Genomic DNA, 26,020 nt, shown 5'->3' on the forward strand with positions numbered 1-26,020 from the left:
CAAGGTTGAAAAGAAATAAGTTCCCACATACTGATAAAAGGAATATATCAGTTCTTCATCAGAGAAAGACTTCCTGGCATTAAATTCTGGGAGGAATTTATCATGTGTATTGTTGTTTGAGATGTTGACTAATATAATGAATAGTGGTTTTGCAGATGTTGGAAGAGTATTCCTCCTGAGATCATTTGTTATATCATCCTACAATAAAAGCTAAGGGCATAATATTACACTGTGATCAGTGAATCAACTTCTATGAGAAGTCTGTAATAACACTTGGGGGAAAATAAAGAAATTAATTAAACCAAATTATTTGAAAGAAAAGGGAATCAAATTCCCCAATGTGGTGATGATAAATGAAGACTGTTATGTGTTCTAAATAGTTTCCATTTGCAGAGTAGATGTTTAAAATCTCATTGTGAATTCAGGACTCTAGGAAGGTAAAGAATTTTTATATGTCATTTCGTATTTGAGAAAGGGAGAAAGCTGATTAGCCAAAATCAACTCATTATTACCTATTTCTCTTGTAGTTGGTCTTCACAAAACCCAGTGCCATCTGGCTTCTGTTCCCACGTCTGAATCAGTTCTTGTAAGGAGTAAGAATGATTTTGGAACTACCTATTCAAATAGAACTTGCGTAGGCCAGCTTCCACATCCCTCTCCCACATTTGGCTGACTTCCTTAAAGAGTTTCTACCTGGGTATTCGTGATGTTGTTTTTCCTGTCCTTCCATGCTTAGTTGTCACATTCCCCTGTTTGGGGTTCTCCTCTTTTGCCTGTTCCTTACTGCCATCCATGGTTCTCTCCTCAGCCCAGTTTTTCTCTCTATATTGACCCTAATTTCTAGATAAACCCTAATCTTTGTCTCTGATATTCGAGCTTTCAACTAATTTACCAAACTGCTTATGTGTACGTAAAATATATACTTAGTAATCTTCTCAAAACCAATAAGTGCACAATTGAACACTGTTCTTTTTCCTCAAACATATCTGCTCATCTTCTTCTCTTGCTGGTTTCAGTTAATAGTGCTATTCATCCATGCCATACGCATGGGAATCATTGTAAATAATTGCATTATTTACAATACAACATTTACAATATTGTAATAAAAGCACAGGAAATGGAAAATTCCACTTCGCCATCCTTCTGCTTATCAAATCTTTCATCAGGAAAGCATCAAAGCATGCCTATTTGTATCTCCCTTTTGCGATTTCTCTCGCCTTTTCATGATCTACTGCCATGATTAGGTGCCTTGTCACCTCTGATCTAGGCTGTTACAAGAGAAACACACTTGGCCGTCGTAACTTCAGGTTTGTTGCTAGTCATTACATCCTCCCCACTGCAACGAGGCTCATTTACCTTAAAAGCAAATCTTTTATCAATGGCTTTATCCTCTTGGATGTCCTCTGTGTCTTTTCATCACCTATATTAGAATTACAAGCGTGACTATATAGACACGTTTTTTGTTTGGCCCCTGCCGATTTCTCCTCCCTCTTCTCTTTGCTATTTACACCCTTTTAATGGCAAAATTGCTCCCATTTCCTGCACTCACACATGCTTTCCTATTTTGTGGCTTTGTGTTTTGCTTGAAGCCCTGGCACGACCTCCTCATCTTTCTTCACCTGCTCTTACGTATCATTGAAGACCCGGCTCAGGCACCATCTCCCACAGGAAGCCTCTATAATATCCCAGCTGGGCTAAGTGCCTGTCATCTGCTCTATCTGAGCAATTAGCATTTTGTGTTCGTATCTTCTTTTGCTGTAACTTTCCCTCACTAGATTGGGACCTTCTCAAGGGCAGGAATCACATTTAATTCATTTCCTTTCTTCCCCATAGCAACTAGTTCAGTATCTGAAAATGATTGATAAATAGCCATTGAAATAAGCGAAGTTAAAATTATCATCATTAGTAGTGTTTTCCCTTCTATTAAATGCATATCATAATGTAACCAAATGAGAAGAATATAAATTGAACATGTGCATTATAGTCTCTATTAACCCTCTCTGAAGAAGAAATTTAACTTTTCTTCCTCAAATGATAGGAACAGTAAACATTCTCCAAAAACCTTAACTTCAGCCAAATTCTTCTGCATCATGCCAATTACATTTAACATCAGAATGATATAACTGATTTTATCCTAAATACCTACTTCAGAAACTAGTATAGGAGGTATATTATAACTGAGTTCTGTTTAATAAAGTAATCATTTGACATTGGGACCATCATAGATATTTTCAAATATTTTAATGACACAGTATCATATTACAATTTTTTTCTATTCCCCAACTGAAATTACAGTTTTATATGGAGCAAAATGAATTATTACATTTTTATTTCTAACTAATTAAATATTGCTAAACGTTTAAGTGATAAATTTCACACTATGGCTTGGAAATATACTTTAGGATATAGGATTTTCAGCACTAGAAGGACCCAGAGGCGGAGTATATCTCGTCCAGTTAACTCATTTTTAGAGGAGGATATTGAGGCCCCAAGAAATTCATTATCTAATAACACATCACTCGTTAGTGCCCAAGCCGGAACTAGGACTCAGGTTGGATTTCTCTCATCACGCTCTACTGCCTCCTTACTTGCTATTTAAAACCGTAATCCATGTACTTGGGTCAGACATGAGCCTACACACAGCTCCCCTGCAACACACACACACACGCACACACACCCAAGTATGTGGAATACTTAAACAATGGAGTGTTCTTGTTGTTGTCATTCCTACTTGGACCACGGAGGAATGTACAAGGCTCATCTCTACAATTAATAGACTCAATGAGAAGGTGTTACAGAATGTTCATCTCTGCTTTCCTGTTTCCTTCTAGATTCTTTCCAGGTATAAGTAACAAAATAGAGGTCTCAAAAGTGCATTTCATCTCCAGTAAACACGAGATAAAATACTCAGAAGAAAAATAATTTTAAAATGCAAATATTAGTCACAAAGAAAATTCTTTGATATTTAAAATTGAGTCAAGGTGTGTAGGCCACTAGCCAATTAGTTGTATAAAATATACTACTTAGAAGTTGAACATTACTTTTAGAGCATTTAATATACATAGTATCCATTGATTTAATGAGACTCAGGTGACGGTATTTACCTTTAGACCCATTTAAAATGCACTAATCAGAAAGCTGCAGTTTTCTATATCTTGAGTCTGATTTCTGAGAAGAGCCTTTATCACTTTTTCCGGGACTGAAATCTGAGAGTAGTAATTCTTCAGAATAAGGATATGGGTCAAAGCCAACTGTTCCGTTTGTACTTAACATGCCAGAAATCACACATGAGTTTGTATCATTCGAGAAAGAAGAAAAATATTTTATTACACATTATTGAAAACTACCTCAGCCTAGCTAAGTACTTCTAAAAAATGAGAGTAATTATCTTTTGTCTGTGTTTTAAAGTTTATAATTGAATGGCGTCTAGGAGGTTGTAGGTGTATATTTCTAAAAGGCTAGTCTTACGTTGCCTCTCCAATCCAATTGCAAATCCTTCATGGTAAGGAATGCGTTCATTTGTCTTTGAATTTTTACAGTTTTAGCACAGAATGCCTGGCACAGAAATTCAATAAATTTCTGTTGAATTACATTCAGTGTATGTATATATGTGTGTGTAAATGTATATATACATAAACATGTATATACACAGGTTTACCTATATACATGCATGCATATATAAGATACATAAGACTACAATGCTTTAAAATCTTGGTAGAAAAGGTGTTCACTTAACCTCAAACTCCTCGCGGTCTCACTGTTTTAAGGCCCTCCTTACATGCGTACCCAGCCTCATTCTCTCATAGCAGCACTTCTTTAGTGCAGAACAATTGAATGGAAACCTGCCTCACCCACCAGCGCCCCACTGACCTCCCAGGAAAAGGGCGACACATTTTTCCCACACCTACTTACACAGGAAGAAGCCTTACCTCTTAAATGTTATAATACCTGATATTTAGCTTATGGGTCAGAGAACTGGGCAAGATGAAAGCCATTTGTGTCAAACTTATACCTAATGAAATTCTATTATTTAAGGATATTTCATCACCCTACTACAAAATACTTTTCTGCATATCCCACACTAGAACATAGTAATCTCCTCAGGTAAATATCATTTTTAAACTACCATATTTTTTAGTCTTTTTTCTTTCTTAATAAAGCAAATTAGTCATTGACCAGTTTCTTGAATTCTGGGATTTGTTTTTCAAACCAATCTTCATGAGTTCAGGATACATAAAATTCTTTGAAACAGTTTTTGACAAAATGGGCAGAGTGCTTCCGAAAACTTTCAGATCTCTTTCAACTTTTTGCTGTTCATCTGAATATAACAGTTTTGACAGCCAGCTTTGTCTCTTGCTGCCAACACCATCCTGCATCTCCCGGGATCCTTGACAATAGTCAGGAAGTCATTCACTTACATTTATGGAAGACCCATTGTGGGAAAAGAACTGCACTAGGAACTTCACAGGAAATAGGCCATAGGCACATCACCATTGAAGTTGTCCTGTAATTAAAGTGCTATTGAAGACAAATATATTCATGACGTGTGCACTTCACTGACAGAATGAATACATAAAAACATGCCCCAAACACAATACATATGTATAGAGATTTAGCTCATAATGCATAATGAGTGTTGGGATGACTAGAGTTAAAATAATTTATTTTGGAAGACTTGGTAGAGAATTGAATTTAAAGAGGGGAATAACCAAATTAGAGATAAAATGAACTAGGGAAGGGGACACTTACTATAATGTTATGTTTACGTAATGTATATAGAAAAAGGTATCTTACCCCTATTTGTTACAGTACCCAGTCACTCATTTTTATAGTTGACGGAAAGGACTGTGGAAAGTATCCCAAAGCCCATTTAATGAAAACACGCACAGAAAAATAGAAAAGTAAGAGCAATTAGGGAAAACCTTTAGAGTAAATAAAAGGTCGTCTTAATTTGTACAATAAAATGCACGCAAGTAAAATTGCTGGCTTATTTCTCTTTCTTTTCTAATACTTTTAAAGTATCAATGCATTGCAGAGATATTAACATTTAAATACATCAGAATGGGAAGAAAGCTAGAGTGTCAATCATGTCATTTTTATGAAATTATTCTGAAATCGTTTGAGGCAAAGGAAACGTGATGTAGCTGCTGGGGTGGCGCGCAGCCCGCCAGTGTTAGATCTCTCAAGTGCCACATGCTGCATCTTGTTAAATGTAACTCGGTCGTCTCCTTTTCAGCAAAAGGGTCTTTATTCTCATCCGGGCACTCCAGTCTTAAAGTAGACTAAAGCTTAAGTTTGTTTAAAGCTACAATATGATTATTCCTGTAAAACAATTAGTGACATTTGAACCACTTTCTGATAGACTCAATTTAGTGGGAGTCTAAGTGGCTTTCTACAGTTGTTGAATTCACATTTGAAAAGGCTGCTAAATACATTTGAAACAGCATTTTGTGAGGGAATACACTGGACAGATTTTTTAAATTCCATATCGGTTTATAAAACATGAGTCTTTCTTTAAAATCTGCTTAGCATATCCCACGACTTATGTCCAGTGAATCTAGAAAGTTTTGCCATGGACTGATAATTATGCAAAAATAGAAATTGTAATTCTATTCAGATTGTGACAATTGTATTTTCATACTTCGTAATGTTTTGACGTCTGGCAATTATAACGAAAAATAAATATGAAAATGGACTTATTTTGTAGTTTAGTATATCCATAACAATTTATTTTGTGACTCTAAATGATATTTTGTGGGTATCCATTTGCGGGTTTAAGAAACTGTTCAAAGATAGTGGTATAATGTTAATCATTGTCCTGTTTCTGCCGGTGTATTTTAACAGTAATAATAAAGGTAAAGGGAAAATGTTTCTCTTGAAACTATTATAGTAAAACATTCCACTAGAATGGAAAATTAACTTATTTACCAGCCAATCAAGATTCCCTAGTGTTCTGAAAACAGCATGAAAAACGATTCGAACAGTTAAAATACTAAATAGTGCTGTTGACCTATGAGACATAATGACTTAAAATATAAATAGTAGTAGGAAATATTCCCATAATAGTTGTACAGGTGTTTCACCTGTTGACCTAAACTTCTCTGCTTCCTAAAGTTAAGTATGACACTTATCTGGGAAAATAATTTGCTCTGAAACGTAAATACTGATTCATGAAGCTTGCAACTTAGGTTATTTAAAAAACCACTTGCAGGTTGAGGATTTAGTGCTAATAATGGGTCCTCTACTAATTTAAGGCTTGAGTTACCATAAAAGATACAACTCTTTCTATACTGTGTAATCTGTGAAAGGTGGAGGATCTCAAACCCACATCTGGCCAAGTGAGTCACCGGCAGTTTGTTAAGATGTGAAATGCCGCTCTCCTTCAATTTGCAGCTGCCTAGGTTTGCAGGGCTGATTAGCGAAGGCAACTTCATGCTTGTTAGTCTAAGACAGGGCTTCTCCACTTGCTGCTGCCTTCTCTGCTCTTCATATTTCCATTTAGCTATCTTATTCTTTGTGATCAAACCTCCTGCACTTGATATGTAAATTTGGTGCATTTAAAATCGAACATGTGATACTTAAAGGACAACTTTTCAACACACAGAAGTAATAGCAGCCTATGTTCTCCTTTCCTCTTTTTCATCTAACATTTGCAATGATTCTCAAAGGGTTGTCTTTTCTTTCTGCAAAAGGGCATTTTAGAATCACTGTTTTTTACCAACAATATTTACATGACACCCTGGCCCCTATATTCAATTCTGATGTCCAGAGGTTTGGTCAAACTCTGACTGCAGAGTCCGGCTCCATGCTCTGTGAAGGTGGAAACTCTGCCTAGGAACACTGGCTCTCTGAATGTCCTTGTACCGGGCAGTGTCAAATATGATAACTGGTTTGGTCTTAACAGCCATTGGGAAGCTGGGAAATGCCCAAGCTCATTTGTAGCCAAAGAAACTAAAATTTAAATTATATTGCTACAAATTGTGATCTTGTGGTTTAAACCCAGGTGTTCTGTCTCATATAATATATGCATTTTCACAACTGTGGTGGCTTTCTTTCCGGGAGTTTTATAAACACCACTCAATTTTTAAAATAAAAAAATAAGAACTTATTGCCATTTGAAAACTCTATATATTTGGTAATACTGTAGAATGTTCATTTTGATTAATGTCCGTATTAGCAACATACTGTAATAATTTGCAGGCTATAGGAAATCTGAAGAGAGGTCTTTAACCTGAAAAGAAATCTATAATTGAATAAAAAATAATAATAACAAAAATAATTTTCCATGCTTTGAAGAAAAGACCAAATGTATTTTATTTTATGGACTATAATGTGGTTACTTTAGCAGCATTTTAAATGAACAAATTAGAACTCTATCAGTGTTACTGTCTACACTCCAATCCAGGTTTAGTGTAAGAGCATGGAAAACTAGTATAATTGTACCTGCAAAGAAACTATTTCTACCAAACTATTTATTCAAATTGTGAGATTTCTAGGCCTATCTAACATATATTTCCCCTGACTCTTTAATTAATTAATTAATCCATTAATTAAGAGGTTAAACTTTACTCTGTGCCAGAGGTTATGCTGAGCACTGAAAATAAAATAATGAGAAAAAGTTTCTGTTCTCTTTGAGATTAGAGTCTGTTGAGGAAATTTATTATAATATAAGGTAATAAGAGCTAAACTAGATATATGCACCTAGCACCACAGAATCATAGGGGAGAGAGCTTCTAGAAGACTCACAAAACATTGTGAAAAAAGTATGCAAGCCTTTTTTTTTTAGAAAGCAATCTTATATCCTGAGTCCCTAATGCAAAATCCTGATATAGGCATATTAACTTTAGGGGAATACAATAGCCTATAATCAGGAGTAATCCAGCAAAATCCATAGACAATCTGTCATCAGGTAGGGTCTTCCACAGCAATAGAGAAAATATTACTAGACAGAATGAAAACAGGTACAGGATTTGATGAAAAGAAAAGAGCAGGAGAGATGTATTATAAGTAAGTAAGTAAATAAATAAATGAATGAATGAATGAATAAATAAATCTCTCTCTCTAGACCAAAATGGGTACAGAAAGCTTTGTAGATGTTTTTTATCTTTATGGTAGAAAAATTTTTTTAAAAAAGATAAATTGGCATTGGTTATCAGGACTATATATCACTAATTCTCAAAAAACTTGTAATTTGTTTTACAAGACACAATGACTGACACCTAGGCGATTCTCAAAATCTTGTTGAATAAATGGGTAAATATAAAAGAAACAATTCCAGAAATATAAGTAAAGTGGTTTCAGAAGTGACTGGATTTAAGAGTAAAGAAAGAGTATACATATCTAAAATTGCATCTCTGGAACCAAATTAGGTGTGCTGGGTTACACACAGTGGCAAACACCTACAAACTCACGTTGACAGCCCAAGAAATAGATTACCATATTTAGTTTGATTCACTCAAATTTAGTTTTCTTATTTCTCTAAGTGTTTTTATTTTAGCCTAATGGAATTGAAATAGGTTTCACAGTAATTATTGGCAGTAAATTATTTATTAATTAAATAATTATTAAATTGGCAGTAATTATTTAATATGTCAAAACAAGACCACCAAACTATCTGATTGTATCAAAAAACATCAAATGTTATTTCTACAAAATTACACAGCGAGGATTACACTCGTTTAAAATCTTAAGTTCAAAAATTAATTAGTGGGCTTTTTTCTTATGTATCATCAGCACATTATTACAGTTAATTGCTAAACTTTGAGATAATAGAGTTAAAAACTGTGTGAGAATACTATTTGTTGTAGTGGACATTATTTTTATGCCACAAAGGGTGTTTTATAACATTCTGTGTATTAGATATTTGAGGGCCTTTCAAGTGCTTTAAGTTACTAAAGTTATACATCAACTTTGAAAAAACAAGCAAGAGACTAATCAGATCGCCATTTAAGTCCTCAAGTCAAACCATTTTCAACTTGGATCTGTAATTTAAGAAGATTCAAGGCTGGACATATTGGATGTTATTTTCTCTTCTCATCAGTACGGCAGGCATGAGAAAATGAATTTATGTTGATTGATTTTCAAAGAGACTTATTCTTTGAATATGCCCTGAGGAAAAATGGTGGAGACTTGAATTTTCTTCATAAATCACTTGTAAATAATAACTGTTAACTAATAAACAAGGCATTTCCTAATCTCTCCCATAAGGTGACAGCTGCTCCTGTAGCCAAGGCAGTGAAATGAAACCTGGCATATAATTCTAACACCAACCCCACATCACAAAAGAAAAAAATGGAGGGCATAGACTAGACCAAATGATATTTAACACTTGAAACAATACAGAATAGGGAAGAAAATAATTGAAGTCTTTTCTTCCTAACTCTTGCAATTTGGAGAAATCTGTGCCCTTGAAAAGCAGAATGCACTGTAGTTTTTGAGTCACCATCCGCCAAACAGTTGGTTTTGCCATTATAATAAACCCTTTTAAGGATCTTTAATTCTAGGCTTCAGCATCTCTGTTCCCAGTCGTAATCAGTTTCAAACTCTTTAAAAACATTTTTAAGAAGAGAAAATAGGCTGCTTCCTAGAACATACAGATTTTAGTAAACTTACATCTGAGGTGCAACATTCTTTTCAGTGGTAACAAAGGGAAACTATATGCATCTGCTTTGCCTGAGTCAGATGGAACGTAGTCCTTTAAACAATACTGCCTGGTTTCTTCACTTTGTTTTGTTTAGTACAGATCTGCTTATTTATTTATTCAGTGAGAAACTGCGTGCTATACCTTTGCTGAAAGCAAATAACTAATAACTTCATGTCCTGAAACACTCAACAGCCAACCTGCTCATTTCATTTGTATTCCAGGGACGCCTCATTTTTTCCTCCTCACTGCCTAGCCTGTACTGATCAGTATTAACAATGGGATTTTTGTCTCACTTGAAAACTTTCTGTTCCATTTGAGTTGAGGTGGGGACACTCTCACTTAAAAACAAAACAAAACAACCACCACAATAACAAAAAACCCAAACAGGTATTCTGGTATTTTCAGTGTTTAATTATTGCAATAGATTAATATTCTGGAAAACTGCATTCACTTATCAGATAATCTAATAAAGAAGCTGTAGTGATTATACTGCTTAACTAGGTGAAAAAGGAAAAGTCCCATGTTTAAAACATTTTGAAATGTTGAAAAATATGATCGATTTAAAAAGTCGAAAGAAAAGAGAGACTGTGGAAATGTTAAATTCTGTTCCTATAACTGGATTTTAGCCACTTTTGGCTACGCAGACACTAAACATAAAATTTTATGCATCCCTTTTTTGTCACTCTCTTCTGTTCCCCCCCACAAACTTAATACAACTCACCTGCTAGCCCTTCGAATCAAATTCTCAAGGAAAGGGAAGTTACCGCCTCACCTTACTGCTAAAGAACTTCCCCTGTAATTTCTGATACCCCTTAATTGTTTAAATTTTTCTTAAAATCTAGAGCCACAGCTAACGTGACTGGCCAGTTTCCGGACCCCTGCATTGATTTAACATCTATCCTGTTAATTCATTTGAAAAACAAAAAGGCTTTTGTCTTGAGTCCCTATTTACCTTAAATCTCAGGATGAACACTGATGTCACAAGAGAAGACATATAAGTGTTTTTTCTTAAACTGTTGCAAGTTCACTTCCCAGGAGGGGCTAGCTTATTTTACTGAGATCTCTGTTCATGGGTGGGTAAGAGGGAAAGAGAGGAGTTAATGCTTCCCTAGAGATTGAATTCCCTCTGCCTTTTACCAATCCTTCCTCTCAACTCATGCTTTCACGCATTGCTTGTACCAAAAGCATTCACAGGGGTCAGATTTTTAAAAAGTGCAACTTAATTTCTTAAATATCGCTTTTAACCTGCTACCACCCACCCCCCGTTCTCAGCGACTACGACAATAGTTCTTAAATAACTACCATTTTTTCGCTAGAATGAATAATACATCAACTATTTAGTTTTCCCAATTAATAAGATGTCTTCTGATCTTCTAAAAAATGTTTTCACCCACACAATTCTTTTTTAGAAAAAAAAAAAAAATTCAACTTCCCTGTACCAGAAAAACCCTCATTAAATATGAATTTCCAGCATGAGATGTCAGAGCAAGGGCAAATGTTCTACTCTGATATTTGCTGTAATTCTGTTGATCATAGGCCTTTCTCATATACTAATGAAGCATTCTCTTGAAGGAAAAAAAGGGAGATAGCAGACGAATGGAAACTAATATAGATTTTTTTACATGACTCAATTGAATAACACCTTGGGAGGAGTATGGAAATTTGTGTTTGTGTTTTAGTATTGGTTTCCTTCTTGGTGTTGTTTCTTAGGAGAGCTGGTTAACCAACTCCTTTTGAAATTCTTTACTCCATAATTTCTCTTAAAGAGGTCATCTACTTCTGTGGCTGGCACACACTTTGGGGGTGTTTATCTAACCACAATGAAACGGGGGTGGAGTGGGATTGCAGGGAGAGGCAGGTATGTTTAATGAAGCGCACCATAACATCAAGTACACTTAATCCACTCAGTCTCTTAAATATTTCTAAACTGTGTTTCTCCTTATATTCTTTTATGCACAAATATAGCAAGTATTTTTACCTACCACTCACAGAAAGTTTCAGGCTGTCTCTAACCTGGGGAAGCACTTGGAATACCATCTCACAAATGAGAACAATTTCTGCTATTAAACTGCAATGTTTATTGCCATCCCAGTTTGTTTCATTAATAAATAACAAATTATAGAAAGTGGACATTTAAAAAATGTACACATTGGTTTTAGCTAACATATGAAAAGATCAAAAATACATTTCCAATGGAGAATTGCTTTAACACGTATCTTCTTTGACTGTACCGGTCTTTACTGAAAAACAAGAGTTAACCAAACTGTTGTGAAGTTGGAAGAGCTGTTTCTCTAGAAAATCAAGCACGCCACCCAGAAAACTGCCTGTCAAGAGTTTTATACTTGGAAGTCTCTGTAATCCATCTCAATATGGAGTGGGGTGAGATTAAAAACTACTGATTTATTTGACAGAAATATATACAACAGCATGCTCATCATATTAAACACCTGCTTAAATTTGACTCTGTAGCAGGACTTAATCACCTCTGAAAACTTGAAATTTAAGAAGATATTATAAACTCATTTGCGAGTAAATTATAGCATATGATGTAGATTGTGGGTTAGAAAATAATTGAAAATAGAGATACTGCTTTAAGAGAAACAAAATAAGATTTTTCACTTGTACCTTAAAAAAACTCAACGTTAAAAGGTCAATATACTATGTATGACTTTTAAAAACGTAAATGATGCAGCAAAATCAATGGTTAATGTGGCAAATACAGCAGTCTTGACCGTGTCAGGGCTGAGGTCACAGATTCTCAGAGTAGGGAGCGATGTTTCTTGGGAGGTGAATCAAAATTCACATTTCACACATGCACATTTTAATAGATTCTGATGACATCCACCCAGGTCCACCTCAACTTTGCATCTACCTCAATTCCGAAATAGGTTTAACCTTGGTTATCCCTCACATGTTTGGATGTATAAGAAAAACATTGAAAATAACTTTATTTAACCCTGACCAAAGTCAATTGAGAAAGCAGTAGAAATATAATATTACAAATACTTTGGTAAGTATTTTTCAGGAAGTAGTTCCTTCCTTCCTTCCCCCTTTCTTCCTTCCTCTCTTCTCCCCTCCCTCCCTCCCTCCCTCTCTCCCTCTCCCTCACTCTCTCTCTTTCTTTCCTTCCACAATTAAAAAAATTCTATCTGTGGGCACACTTTTCTACAATTTTATAATTTAATCAGTCTAGAACGGTTATGCTTACATAAAGAATTTCCTATTCTCACATTTTTTTAATTAAAAAAATCTACAGATAAGTAAATATAAATGTGAATTCACTAAACTTTCAATTGTTTGAAAAGACCCAACGATCATAAAAATTTTAGAGGGTAAGAAAAATGTCAAATGTAAATAAGTATATTAAAGTTTTAAAAAAAATTTGTGTGTATATAAACATGGGGTGTCAGTGCTACCAAATTCCAGGCTTCAACATTGTTATTTATTTTACAAAATAAAGTAATTCTGTCATGATTTTGTGGTTCAAACTCCAGATTGAATGTCTTTCTTCTCCATGGAGTCAATTCTGACCCTCTTTTATCTGAATTTTGCCTACAACCTTTTATTTTTCCTGGATAACATCAAAATGTTTCAGGATTAGACATTACGCAAGTGAAATGGATACATTTCTAAATTTGCTTATCCTGTTTAGTTTTGACAAATATAAACTTGCTCTCCTAGTCTATGTAACAAGAGCTGGAGAAAAAGAAATATTTACAATATGTATTAATGAAAATGGTACAAGTATTTAAAGTATTTAATCATATGTGGTATTTCAATAGGATAATTCATTAGTCCAATCTTCTAAATAATCCCAAAGTGACATGAATTCCTCTGCAGAATGAATGTCTATAGAGAGTAATCCATGGAAAACAGACAAGCCTCTTGTCATTTGCAGCCTTAATCCATTGCCTAGAGCGTGAAAAGTGCTCAGGATAACAAGTGTGGGAATCAGTAAAATCAACATTATTTTTGGATTTTATTTTCTTAACAATACTGACTGATCAATAGGCTGGCGGAAACTGACAAATACAATAGGGTCTGTTTGATGAATCAATCTAGTGAAGTAGAAAGAGAATTCCTCCTCCCCTCCCCCATTCTCCCCCCTTTAAACCCTCTTCATTCTCTTCCTCCTCGTCCACCTACACTCACGCAAACACACACACACACACACACACACAGAGGGAGAGAGGGAGGGAGAGAGGGAGAGAGGGAGTTGCTCTTTCTCTATTGGTCTATAGACATTAAGTAATGAAAGCTGTAGTGACAATGCTTAGGTCATTTTTTATAAGAATACTAAACCACTTCCAATAAGTGTTTATGTTTTTAATTGTAAGACTCACCCTCTCCTTTCAGCCAAGAAATTTCCGTATGACTGAAATAGAGCTCTCTCCTCCATATTTCTAACGTGTTTTGTATGTGGGGTGGAGGGAGGGTGCAGAGTAGAGAGAGTTGGGGAATAAAGAAGGGAAAGTTCTGTCCTGTTGATCTTCATACGCCCTTCCTCAAAAAAAGCCATAAGGATATCAGCTTTGAGAAAAATTGAAAGAAAATACGAAAGGAAATTTAAACACCTCAGACAACATGCCTGTTTGGAAAAGAATTAATGGTGTTTGTATGACTGCCTGAATACATGCATATATATCCACAGAAAATTTAGGAACCCTTCACCAGCTCATGAAGACACAGAGATATTCTCTTTATGTTGGTCCTTGACACCCAGCAGGGACTTTTGTGAACTTTGTCATCTTCCTCTGCCCTTTAAACCAAAACTAGGGAAGTGGCTTTAATTAATGAGATGTGATGCATTAAAAATGTTAGCCAGAGCATTCCAGGAGCTGGAAAACCATACATGTTTTTAAATTCTGAGTATCCTTTTGAGAATCCCCTGTTGTAATTTATAATTCTCAGTGGACCTATATTTGTCTTGAGCTGATTGTTGAAATGGGTTTTACTAGGAATTTCTTCCCTGAAATTGCAGTGGGGCGGGGGAACCGGGTGGTTGATCCAAGGGGGTTTGTTGGGAGGAGGGAATGATTGCTAACAAGGCTTTAAAACCTCCAGTGGTTAAAGTTATATTGATGAAAAGGACAGACATATATATGCATATCCATATACGTATATAGGCATAAACGTACGTATAACATACAACGCACAAGTTCAAGCAGAATTATATAATGAGCATGAGTTGTAAATTATGTAGGTAGCAGAATTCAGATTTTTTTCATCAAAATTGCACCTAAAAATGGCTATAAAACAACGCTTGCCTTGGGAAGTAAATTTATAGCTACATGCCTTTCACAGGCACGCTGGAGTGTTCTGCTCCCGGCTCTAATCTCTACGAGATGTTTTTTGCATGTGTTGTGTGACAGGAGGGAAGGGGAGTGGGTTGAGCTCGCCTGTTCTCCCATTGTCAGCCAGTCTAGTGAGTGTTGGGAAAACCTGTCTGTGGGATCTTGTGTCATCTCTCCCTACATGTGTACAGGAAAAGTCCGCGCTGCTCACGGTTCCTCTCTCTCTCTCTCTCTCTCTCTCTCTCTCTCTCTCTCTCTCTCTCTCGCTCTCTCTCTCTCTCTCTCTCTCTCTCTCTCTCTCTCTCGCTCTCTCGCTCTCTCGCTCTCTCGCTCTCTCGCTCTCTCTCGCTCTCTCTCTCTGTTCCCCTTTCATTCTGCTTCCCCGGAGCCGAATGAAGCAGGGAGCAGGATTAGAGTCCGCCAGCTATCAGAAGAGTCTAGATAAAAGGAACTGCTTCTTAAGCACCACTGCTGCAGCCCTTGTTGATTTTTTTTTTTCTTTCCACACAACAGTTGTGCCTCATTATCCGGTGCCTGGCTTGATTTTTTTTTTTTTTTTTTTGGAGGGTTTGAAGTTTCTGGGCTTCAGTGACTGTTACAGAAGAAGAGGTGTTAGTATTGCCTGGAGGTCTTGATTGTCTGCATTTATGAATGAAACTGACCTAAATCACCTGTTACCTCCAGTTTCCAGATTGTTTGAACTTCTGTGGCCGCACAATACAGGACCCGAGACTGAAGCAGCATAGGACCCACAGCGTCTGCAGCATGGGCTGGTTCGCTAGGATTGTCTGTCTTTTCTGGGGAGTATTACTTACAGCAAGAGCGAACTATCAAAATGGGAAGAACAATGTGCCAAGGCTGAAATTATCCTACAAAGGTAAGTTTTTCTTTTCCTTTTATTTGGCTAGCTTTCTAATGCCCCCCTGCCCTCTGCCTTTTCATTCCTTGAACTCCCTCCCAACCTAATCCGTAAAACCTTTAGTTTAACCTGGGAAACCTTTGTGATCGTGTGTGTGTGTCTCTTGGAGATGACTGAAACACTTTTTTATAAAAGCATGGCTTCTGTTGGATATATGACAATTTAAATGCAAACAAAGAGCATTTAATCACATTTGCAGAGAAAAGCTGAATGCCTGGTAAATGCTGATCTATATATGTGATCATATATCCTGATAATTTTTCTAACTCTACTCCTGTTAAAATATTTTTAAAAACCACTATTGCAACAATGGTCTCTTTGTAGATGTGAGTGCCTCACCTATAATAATTATTATGATAAATTGTATTTTCTTAGTTTTAGACAGTAAATGGTTAATTGTCATCATGAATATTCAGTTTGTTCAAATCTGACAATCAGATGCTTAACATAAGCAGTAGATCATGGTTTGCCAAGAGAATATAAACTGGAGAGAACAGACTAGTTTTTCCACAGTGTGTTATGATTGTACAAAAGACTGTGTATTTGGCTAATTGGTGCAAAGCTAAAGCCTTTGAAATGTAATGTTATTTGACTCTATATGTACTTCAGTGAGAACTGAAGAGATACTACTTTCTAGTTGTAAAGCTAGCTGTGTGAACTTCTTTTCAAAAAAAGTATAAATTTAAGAAGAAAAAAAAAGCCTTATCACATGATCGGTCTGGTTACATCTTAGTGTGTATGCTTGTTTTTTAATGAGGATTTTAAAGAAAATATTTGTTCTATATTTGTTTAGATAGATTTTATAGATAGATGTATAATATCATGCTAATATGGATTCCAACATGATATATATATAACTTTTAATGGAAGAGAATATTTATATAACTGAGGTATTATTAAAATGGAGTTGAAGAGTAAACTGTTTTAACTCAAGTAGTTTTACTCCCTAGGGTGTTGCTTTCTTATGATTCTCAAATTTCTACAGTTGGGGGTGGGGCAATAAGAAGCTTCAATTATATTTCGTTTTTAGCCTATGATGTGAAAGAAAATTATTGCATCTATCTGTAGAGATGTCTGTCTACTATACATTGCTCTTATGCCAGAAAAGATATTCTTTAATTTTCACATGATGGGGAACATCTCTTTCTGAGTACTCTAGTGTGAATGAGAACCACAAAATAGGAAAGACAGATGTAATTTTTCACACTTTGGATTAGAAAATTAAACACCTACTAAATGTGTTTGTTTGTATTTAATACTTAGATAAAATACATTGAATTGGAAAATATATTTATTTTTGGTATAATTTTTTGGTTATTAAAATGAGAATGAATTTTAAACATTAGCAAGCAGAATTGCAACTGTACTCATTATATAATGTTTTTAAAAATAATCATATGGCATCCATTAAATATTTAATTAAATCCCAGTTATGTCTTTATATAGTAACTGTCTTTAAATTATTTTCCTAGTATATGATATTATGGTATCTGTGTTTTCATCAGTTTTTGTTTTCTATTTTTACTCTTTGAGAGTATTTCATCCAATGATTCTTAGGTTAATCGTCCACTTTCTTCAAGTTTATATTCCTCATGAGTAAGTTTTACATACGAGTTTACTTCCTGAAGATGTGAATAGCTATATGCTATAATTTTGGAGTAAGTTTGAAACATGACATGCATTTTAAAAATCTACTATATTTGGAGATACTTGACTAAGTGCTAAATAAATTGCAAAATCAATAGGAATTGAGAATTATACTTATTTATTTTGCAAGAATTTTATTTCCATGGTAATGGATTACTCTCCATTAATAGAAGAGGCACCAGTTCTTTCTACATATTAAAAGATAGCATTTAATTAGAATAGCCCTTTGTTATATACAAATGCTTTAAACTTGTCTAATGAAGTGAGTTGTATATATTGACAAGATGTATATATTTGAAACTGTCTTTATGAGCTCTTTTTAGTAATGGTATCCATTAGAATTATTCTGCTTTCCTTTAAACCAAAAACTGCCCTACAGCTACATAACAATTCTATTGATATACCTAGAGCTTGGCAATTTGGTAAAACAAACTGTGAAATGAACAACAGCAAAAAGAATAATAGGGATGGCCCAAGCAATTTTTCTTCTGTCATTTTATTGGTCTGTCATTACCTTTTTGTCTCTACATGTACACTTGTTTTGCCAAAGCAACTGCCTGGTAGCCAATTGTCAGTACTTTGTTTTTAAGCTGTGATAGAGATTTTTTTTTTAGCTACTTCTTTTTCCTCCTTAATTAGATGTCAAACACAGTTAAAACATCCACTGCTTTGCCCTTAGAAATATTCCAGCATGATTCATGAAGAGTTAAATCCCTGCCAACCCTAATTTCCCATGGTCACTTGTTTTCAAAGATCCACCATTAACCCTCTCATTGCTCAGGTTGCCAGGACGAAGTTTCAGGCAATCACTGTGCTTACTTTCTACTTGTCATTTTGCCTGGTAGGAGATAAAAGAGATTTGATACGTTAAATGAGAAAGAAAAAGAAGTAAGAACAAGAAGGCAGCCTTTGTAGTGGATATACATACATATCTAATACGGTACCTCTTTACTTTCTAGGAACAGGAGTTGAATAGATGTTTTCAGGACCATCTGGAGAAGTGATAATATTAGAAAAATGGGGTAGGCTGGCTTTTCCTCTGAACCAATCTGATTTAGAATCCTTGCGGGGGAAGCAAATGTGAGAACTCTGTAAATCTCAGCAGTCACATACAAATTATCCTCAAGAAACATTCACTCATAGATACTTTTCCCTTCCTTAAATTCATGTAATATAGCTAAATGTTATAATGCTTCTTTTTAAAATTGATGCATAACTGTTTATTTGCCCTACGAAACTAGTCAAATTTCACTTTTCTCATGAAATACCAGATTATCATAAAATCTTCCTTTTGGAATGTGTGGTAAAATGAAGACTTCAGAAAAACCTATGGAAATCACAAGGAAATAAATTAGGTCTGGGGTTTTAAACAAATGACAAACGTTCCATCACTCAGTGTAATGAGCTTTTCCAGGACATTGTGTGCTTCAGTTTTAGTAGAAATCAAAGACACATGCAAGTCTGAATGTGACGGTGATCACGTGAATCCAAAGATTAAATCAGTGCCTTTAACTTTACCTTCATAGGGAGGGCTTAGTAAATAGCCGTTAAATAAATGGTAGACATTTCAGAGGCTTTCTTTTCATACTTTGTAAAGGTTTTTTTGTTTTGTTTTTTTTCCAGAGTCAAATTGTTTAATTATTGTAAGAATGAGATTATTAGTTAAATCAAAATTCTCAGGCATATCTTTCTGATAGATGATAATGTTTAATTAAAAGTTATGAATTAAAATTTGCAAAACCTTTTTTATTTGCCATTATTCAACATATTATGACCACTTCAAAATTTAATTTGTATGAATAGTGACTTACTAATTAAACTTGTTGACTTTTCTGGGATTTTCATTAGTCTGCCAAAAGCACAAACATATATTTACATATTCATACATATATGTGTACACATGTATGAATACATGAATATACATGAAGGACAAAATTTATGTTAATACTTTAGAGTTAATAAAAGCAATCTTGGCAATCTACATGTGGTAAATTATAATAAAATACTTTACAAATAAAATTGTTATTGGTTTTAAAGATAGTCATATGTTAAATTACATATGTATATTATAGCAGACATGATCTTTTTTTTAATATTTATTTTTTTTATCTTTGGCTGCATTGGATCTTCACTGCTGCACGCGGGCTTTCTCTAGTTGCGAGCGGGGGCTACTCTTTGTTGTGGTGCACGGGCTTCTCATCGCGGTGACTTCTCTTGTTGCAGAGCACGGGCTCTAGGCACGTGGGCTTCAGTAGTTGTGGCATGCAGGCTTAGTAGTTGTGGCTTGCGGGCTCTAGAGAGCAGTCTCAGTAGTTGTGGTGCACGGGCTTAGTGCTCCGCGGCATGTGGGATCTTCCCGGACCAGGGCTCGAACCCGTGTTCCCTGCATTGGCAGGCAGATTCTTAACCACTGCGCCACCAGGGAAGCCCTAGGCGTGATCTTTTGAGTCTCATGAAAAGTCTTCATAAATATCTCAAGTATTCAAATAATAATATAAAATGGAATTTGTCTTATACTGGAAATCTCCTCATAGCTAAAATGGAATGTGTCTTTGAAAAGTAGGGTAATAACATGTATATTTTCACAGAGCAAAGACATTATAAATTCTTTGCAATACCTTTTCTCCAATAGTCACTGCATATATGGCATCAGATCTCTTATTTGCTGATTCTTATTTAGCATGGCCTTTTCTTTCCCAATTCTATTAACTTTAAAAATCATATTTTGATTCTGAAGTCTTCGATTTGAGCACGCTGAAAACTAGAACTTTTCATTTATCTACTCGACAAGTATATCCAGGCAAAATAATAAAAAACAAAATACAACGAAATGCACAGTATCACATCTTGCAATCCAGTGCTGGTCAGATCAAATGAGAGCTACTGAAAGTCTCCAGTTTGAGGCTTCTCTGTTTGGAGCTGCCAACCAGATTGGCCTTTGAAATAATAACTTATCAGTGCAGACTTTGGCAAGTAAGAAAATGACTGAGACCACAAAACCACCCCATGTAAGATAACCCACCAACTTTTGATAATGATGTACAGTCTTTAATAGCTTAAGGAAACCTGAATACTGAAGGGATGAATTTTCCAGTTGTAACTTTTTTAGGTTGTTATTTCTCTTCATATAAATTATTTCCTAGACTCCACTATTGTCAGTGAAATGAAATACCTAAATATTTAGGCAACTAAATAGAGGTATAGATCTGTGATAACTAATTTTTCTTTGTTTTCTTTTTTTCATTATCATACATCAATCAAACATGATTTTAAAATATGTTGTGATTTTCAGTCTATTATATTTAAATTCTATATTGAAGAATTAATGCTACTAAAGGATTTTTCAGGAATAAATTTAATTGGAATCCATCAGTATGATTGCATATGCTCCTAGTAACAAAATAAAAGTTAAAGTGTTGGTTGCAGAGCATAATCTATTTCTGTTTAGTGTGAATATATAATTGTATTTGAGATGTGAGATTTAAGTAACTTATAAAGTTATCAAGAACTTAAAGTCAGCTGTAAGGAAGTGTGTGGTTTAACTTCTTAGCCCAGTTTCTCTCATTTAAACTTCAGTGATATACCTACGTATCACAGTTCCCAAGATCAAAATATCACACACACCTTTACATCATTTTGGGGAACTGTAAAATCTAAAGTCAGGACTATTTTAAATAGAATTTATACTTGAGTTTTTAAAAATCTTCCAGTACTGAAATAGATTTTTAATTGATCATTATCTATAACATTCATTTACAAAGTCATGATATTATAGCATAGAGAGTTACATATTAATTGATGAAGACATTGCACTTATCAAACCTTCATGAAAATAAAAACCTATGATAAAATGATCCATTAATGCAAAGCTGTAAGTAAAATCTCCAAAACTCATGACAGTATCTAAGTTTAGTTCATGCAGTGAAAGCTGATTTTAAAAAGACCAGCAGTTGTAAACATAAGTTAGAACTAGTGTGAATCTTGGGATGGATTTTACCCTTCATGACTTCTAAGGTGCTGTTTAAAGGACCTACCATGATTTGCAGTTCTATTCTTCCGCTAATAGGTGGCACTAGCAATTTGAGACAGTTCTTCCATTAGTTTGGAAATGGGAAGGCTGCTAGGATAAATACACACAGAGTAGTGTGTGGAGGCCAAGCTTGGAAAAACTGGCATGAGAGTCAGGATACGTTAACAAGCACAAAACAGAAGCATTAGTTAAAATGGAATTTGCTACAGAATTTGATGTGCTCTTTGCATTTATTGGTACGTTCTGAGCCTCAAAAAGTAGATTGTTGTAACTAAAATTAAAAAAATAAATAATGTAATTTAACTTAAATGAGAATTTACATGTGAAATTGGTCTGTAAAATGTAAACAAAATAATGAGTGAAGTAGTAGTACCAAACAATCAGAGTGATAGAAGGACAGTGTCCTGTGGATATGTATAAATAATACATATATAATTATTTTAAGCCTGAATCATAAAGTGCACTTAACAGGAGCGAGGCAGCCTGCCTGTGGCACATTATCACCATCGTTTATAATTGGAGAGTGGCTAGTTGAGAAGGTAAAATAATGTTTAGAAAATTACATTTGATATATTTTTAAAAGAATGACTCCTTTAGATTTGTAGGTTGTTTTAAATTATTATCATAATTAAACATACCAAAGAACCAATAAATTCTATCTGACACAAATAAGTCTAAATGTCTTCAGTTACTATCTCCTACTATTGCCAAAACATAAACATCTGTATAAATAGAGAATTTGCACACTATTTACAGACAGTAACAAAGCTGGACTCTGTCAAACCCAGGATAAGAGGATATACAATTTATACTTGAATTAGGGGATAAAGATAAGTAAAAATAAAATTCTGTTGAATAAATATGAAGAATGAATTGGTCTTAGTATTTTCTACAAGCTTAGAGTAAAACTGAAAGGGACCACGAATTCAGGGAGTCTTGTCATCTCTTGAATGAGTCATTAAAACTACATTTCCAGGTTTCCTTTGCTTGAAGAGATGTGCCATGGGAAACAATGTTGACCAAAACTTTACAGTAACTTAATTTGTTGCTGCAATCATGAACATGTCTTTGGATAAAATATAACATCACCCACTTGAGTCTTCATCAGCAAACTAAATGAAGCTTAGTTCTATTGAAATGTCCAATGAGCTCTTTAGTTCGGAAAACTACTTATGTGGATCATCTTTGTTGTGTGAGATTGTGAGGTTCTCAAGGCCAGATTTGTATGGTTTTTCATTGGTGTAATTTCAAAGGCTAGCACAGTCACTCACTGAATGAACTTGTGCTTCATTGGATACACCTTGTTTTTAAACGCAAAGTATACCTGTTTATAAGTGAGTATAAAATTAATGCAAATCTGTAATAAATCAATTCAATATAAGTGAATAGTACATTATAATGTGGTAGAGAAAGTAAAGTCAGTTCTAAATGCTAAGGTAGGAGGATATCAGTGGAGGCATTTAGGTGCATGCAAAGGGCAGTGATATCTCCACAAATAGAGTCTCCTCTGAGCCAAGCCTATTCCAGCACTGAATCAGAAAGTGTCTGGGTCACCTTTGTTTGCCTGCAAGTAGGAGATGGAGAATATATAAAAATAAATGCATCTTAGAAGACTCTAGGAGAGAAATTATTTCATTCCTTTCAACAAATACCCTGAGTTCCCTTATTATTGTATCTCAGTACACATAACGAGAAAAGAAAGTGAGTGAGACGATTCTAAAATCAAATAGTGGCTAAAGACATACTGTCTCCTCATCACTCTTACTGTATCTGGATTTTTGTGTGGAACAAACCAGTCCTACCAAGCAAAGTTGAAAATGCAATCGTTTAAAAGTTTAAATTGACTAGATTTCATTGTCCACACTTTTGGGAGAATCCTGGCTTTGCTCTCTGACAGCTTGCTAAGATTAGTGTTGCAGAGCCTTCCTTGCTTCTTCTTACCCTTGATTCCACTTATCAAGAGCAGCAGTTACTCATTGCCCCTTGCTTTTCATCTCCAAGTAAGCCTCTGTCTTACTTTGGCTCTGTGTTTTATGGCCTGGGACCACCACCTACTTCCATCCTCAGCCCTTGCTCCCAAACCCCACCTGCCCAGGAGAGTAGATGTGATAAGAAAGAGCCACAGGAATCTTTGCTGAAGTGTGATGTGCAAAATATATGTTGAGTTTGTTGTTTAGGATCCCAATCTTATATAATCGAGAGGTGAGAGAGAACAGTAGGCTACTTTCCTTAGTCCACTTATAGGTCGATAATTGATATCTAGAATATAAATTAATGTACAATGCTTGGCTTTACAGTCTTATAAAATATATGTTAGTCTTGTGACAGGGTAGAAGTATCAGTAGGAAAGGAAATAATACAACTACCCAGAGTGCTATTACATACAAATCATAGTTATTCATGGTGTTTAAAAATGATTAAGCCCTAGTCCAAACCCTTCCAGAATATATCTGGGGAAAGCCAAAACAAAGTTCTTTATGCCTGAGGTCAAATCAAAACTATACAAGCACTTGTGAGTCTTTATAATATGTGCAGAAATTTTAATTTTTACCTTCAAATTTGAAACTTCAAGAGAATAGACTCTGCTCTGTTGTAATCATCCTTTAAGAATTAGTTTAAATGAACCTAGATTTTCATTAGCTATGCAAACTTCAATTATTTACAAAAATAAGTTATGATAAATAATAAGCATTTCTTACTTGTATTTTATATGTAAGACAAACACATAAAACCATGTAAGGCAAGTGACAGATTTCTTCATAAATAAGTAGATTCTTGGATAAATAAAGTGAATATATAATGGGACTTCTGAGGAAGGTGGTATCACATCTACCTAAAGACTTCAGGGAATTTTGTAAAATAAAGCATAAGGAAGGTGGGCCTTGAAAGACAAGAAGTATGTGAGAAGGCAGAAATAGAAAAAAGTGACAATTACCACTATCAAAAAATACTTGGGGGATATTTTTTTACAAAAGCAATATATTTTATAAAGCATGTAATAATACAGTTATATATATATTTTTTTATGCATTCAAATGTGATATGGAAACAAGTGTGTCCTTTAACAAGGGGAACTTAAAGTTGCAGTATGTCAGGCTGGGAATGTCATGTAGTTAACAGGTGTTTGTCTATGTTTGACTGAAAATGAGAGCAAGACAGACAAGTGGCATATCCTTGAAAGACTTTTCCACAGTGGTCACAGTGGTCATTTGGGCTTATTCCATCTCTCCTTTGAGATTTATCTATAAAGTATATGAGAAAAGCTTCTTTCTAACCAATGGAGAAAAGAGGAAAGTTGAGTTTTGTTATCCAGTATAGAAAACACTGTGACTATTTTTCCTTGAAATTATAAAATATACTGGTTTAGAATGCAGGTTTCTTTTTGTTCTCCTAGTTAATTCCTATTTTTTTTCTGCTTTACTCTATTATTTCTGTAACCAATCCACCAACAAGTTTTGAAAAGAGCAGCTGCTATTTTATAAATCATATTTGTTTTTAACATGAAGACACCCATATCATCTATATGATGATCATCAAGTATTAAAATGTCCCTTTAACTGTGTATTCCTGTTATGTGCCACGTCTTTAAATGCAAAGTCATATATTACATATATTTTAATTTGCTTAGCACTTTGTTATCATTCAGGATGTTCCTCTGGCTCACTTAAAAAGGAAACTTAGTTTCAGAACAAACAGGCTAGTAAAATCTTGGAACATTTCATAACATATTAGACAAAGTTGTAGGTTCGTGGTATTTTGCAACACAAACTGCAAAAAGTTACTTCTGGAATTTTGGTCATAATAGAATAATCCCTTGTACTTGCAGAATTATATGTAGATGAAGAGCTACACAAATCAGTGTGTTTATACGTAGTTCATATGTGTGTGTATCCATAACAAATACAAGAAAAGTTACATTCAAATCATCATTTTTCTAAGTCACATCATGTTTGAGAATTATGGAAAATGGAATGCCAATCACTAGAACACAGACCGAGGCAAAAGGTCATGGGAGACTGTCTCTCCCTTTGCTCGATGGCAGGTCTTGAGTGGTTCAGGACTGGCCATGATTTTCTGTCCTTTAGTGGTTGACCTTACCAGAGCATCTTCTACTGTGCAGTGCTGCTGCCGAGCCAAGTTCTCTGCTCTCTCTTAGGCACTAGCACTCTGGGAAGTTACCAAATTGCCTCTTTCAGTAGCCCTTCCATTAAGACTTCTCAGCATCTTGGCTCCAGGTCATGTCGTGTCTTTCCTCTAAAAGCACGCAGGTCCTCTCAGGTCCTTCCACCTCCAGAATGCAGTGTGTGAGCAGGTCCCGCTAGTACAGTAGCCTTTCATCTTTCCAGACTTGAAATAAATGATCTTTTTAACTGACCCTGGCCACCCTCCTCTACCCCTTTTCTCTGGAAGTACAAAGTCTTCAACCCATATCTTCTTATCCTATCCAAAGAGATCTCCTCTAAGTCTATCATTTGGAAAACAAAATC

The 26,020-nt window shown here is 35.0% G+C and overlaps 1 protein-coding gene across 3 annotated transcripts in view; it reads left to right on the forward strand.

Annotated features, from left to right (window-relative positions):
- Window positions 1-26,020, forward strand: part of SEMA3A (semaphorin 3A) — a 496,493-nt gene that overhangs the window by 253,481 nt on the left and 216,992 nt on the right. For all 3 annotated transcript variants that reach the window (XM_036864239.1, XM_036864240.1, XM_036864241.1), the window contains one exon: window positions 15,622-15,814. In XM_036864239.1, coding sequence (XP_036720134.1) covers window positions 15,703-15,814 — 112 coding nt within the window. In that variant the 5' untranslated portion in view covers window positions 15,622-15,702. The remainder of the gene's footprint in view (window positions 1-15,621; window positions 15,815-26,020) is intronic.

The sequence above is a fragment of the Balaenoptera musculus genome, chromosome 9, assembly GCF_009873245.2.
Source record: "Balaenoptera musculus isolate JJ_BM4_2016_0621 chromosome 9, mBalMus1.pri.v3, whole genome shotgun sequence".
NCBI lineage: Eukaryota > Metazoa > Chordata > Mammalia > Artiodactyla > Balaenopteridae > Balaenoptera > Balaenoptera musculus.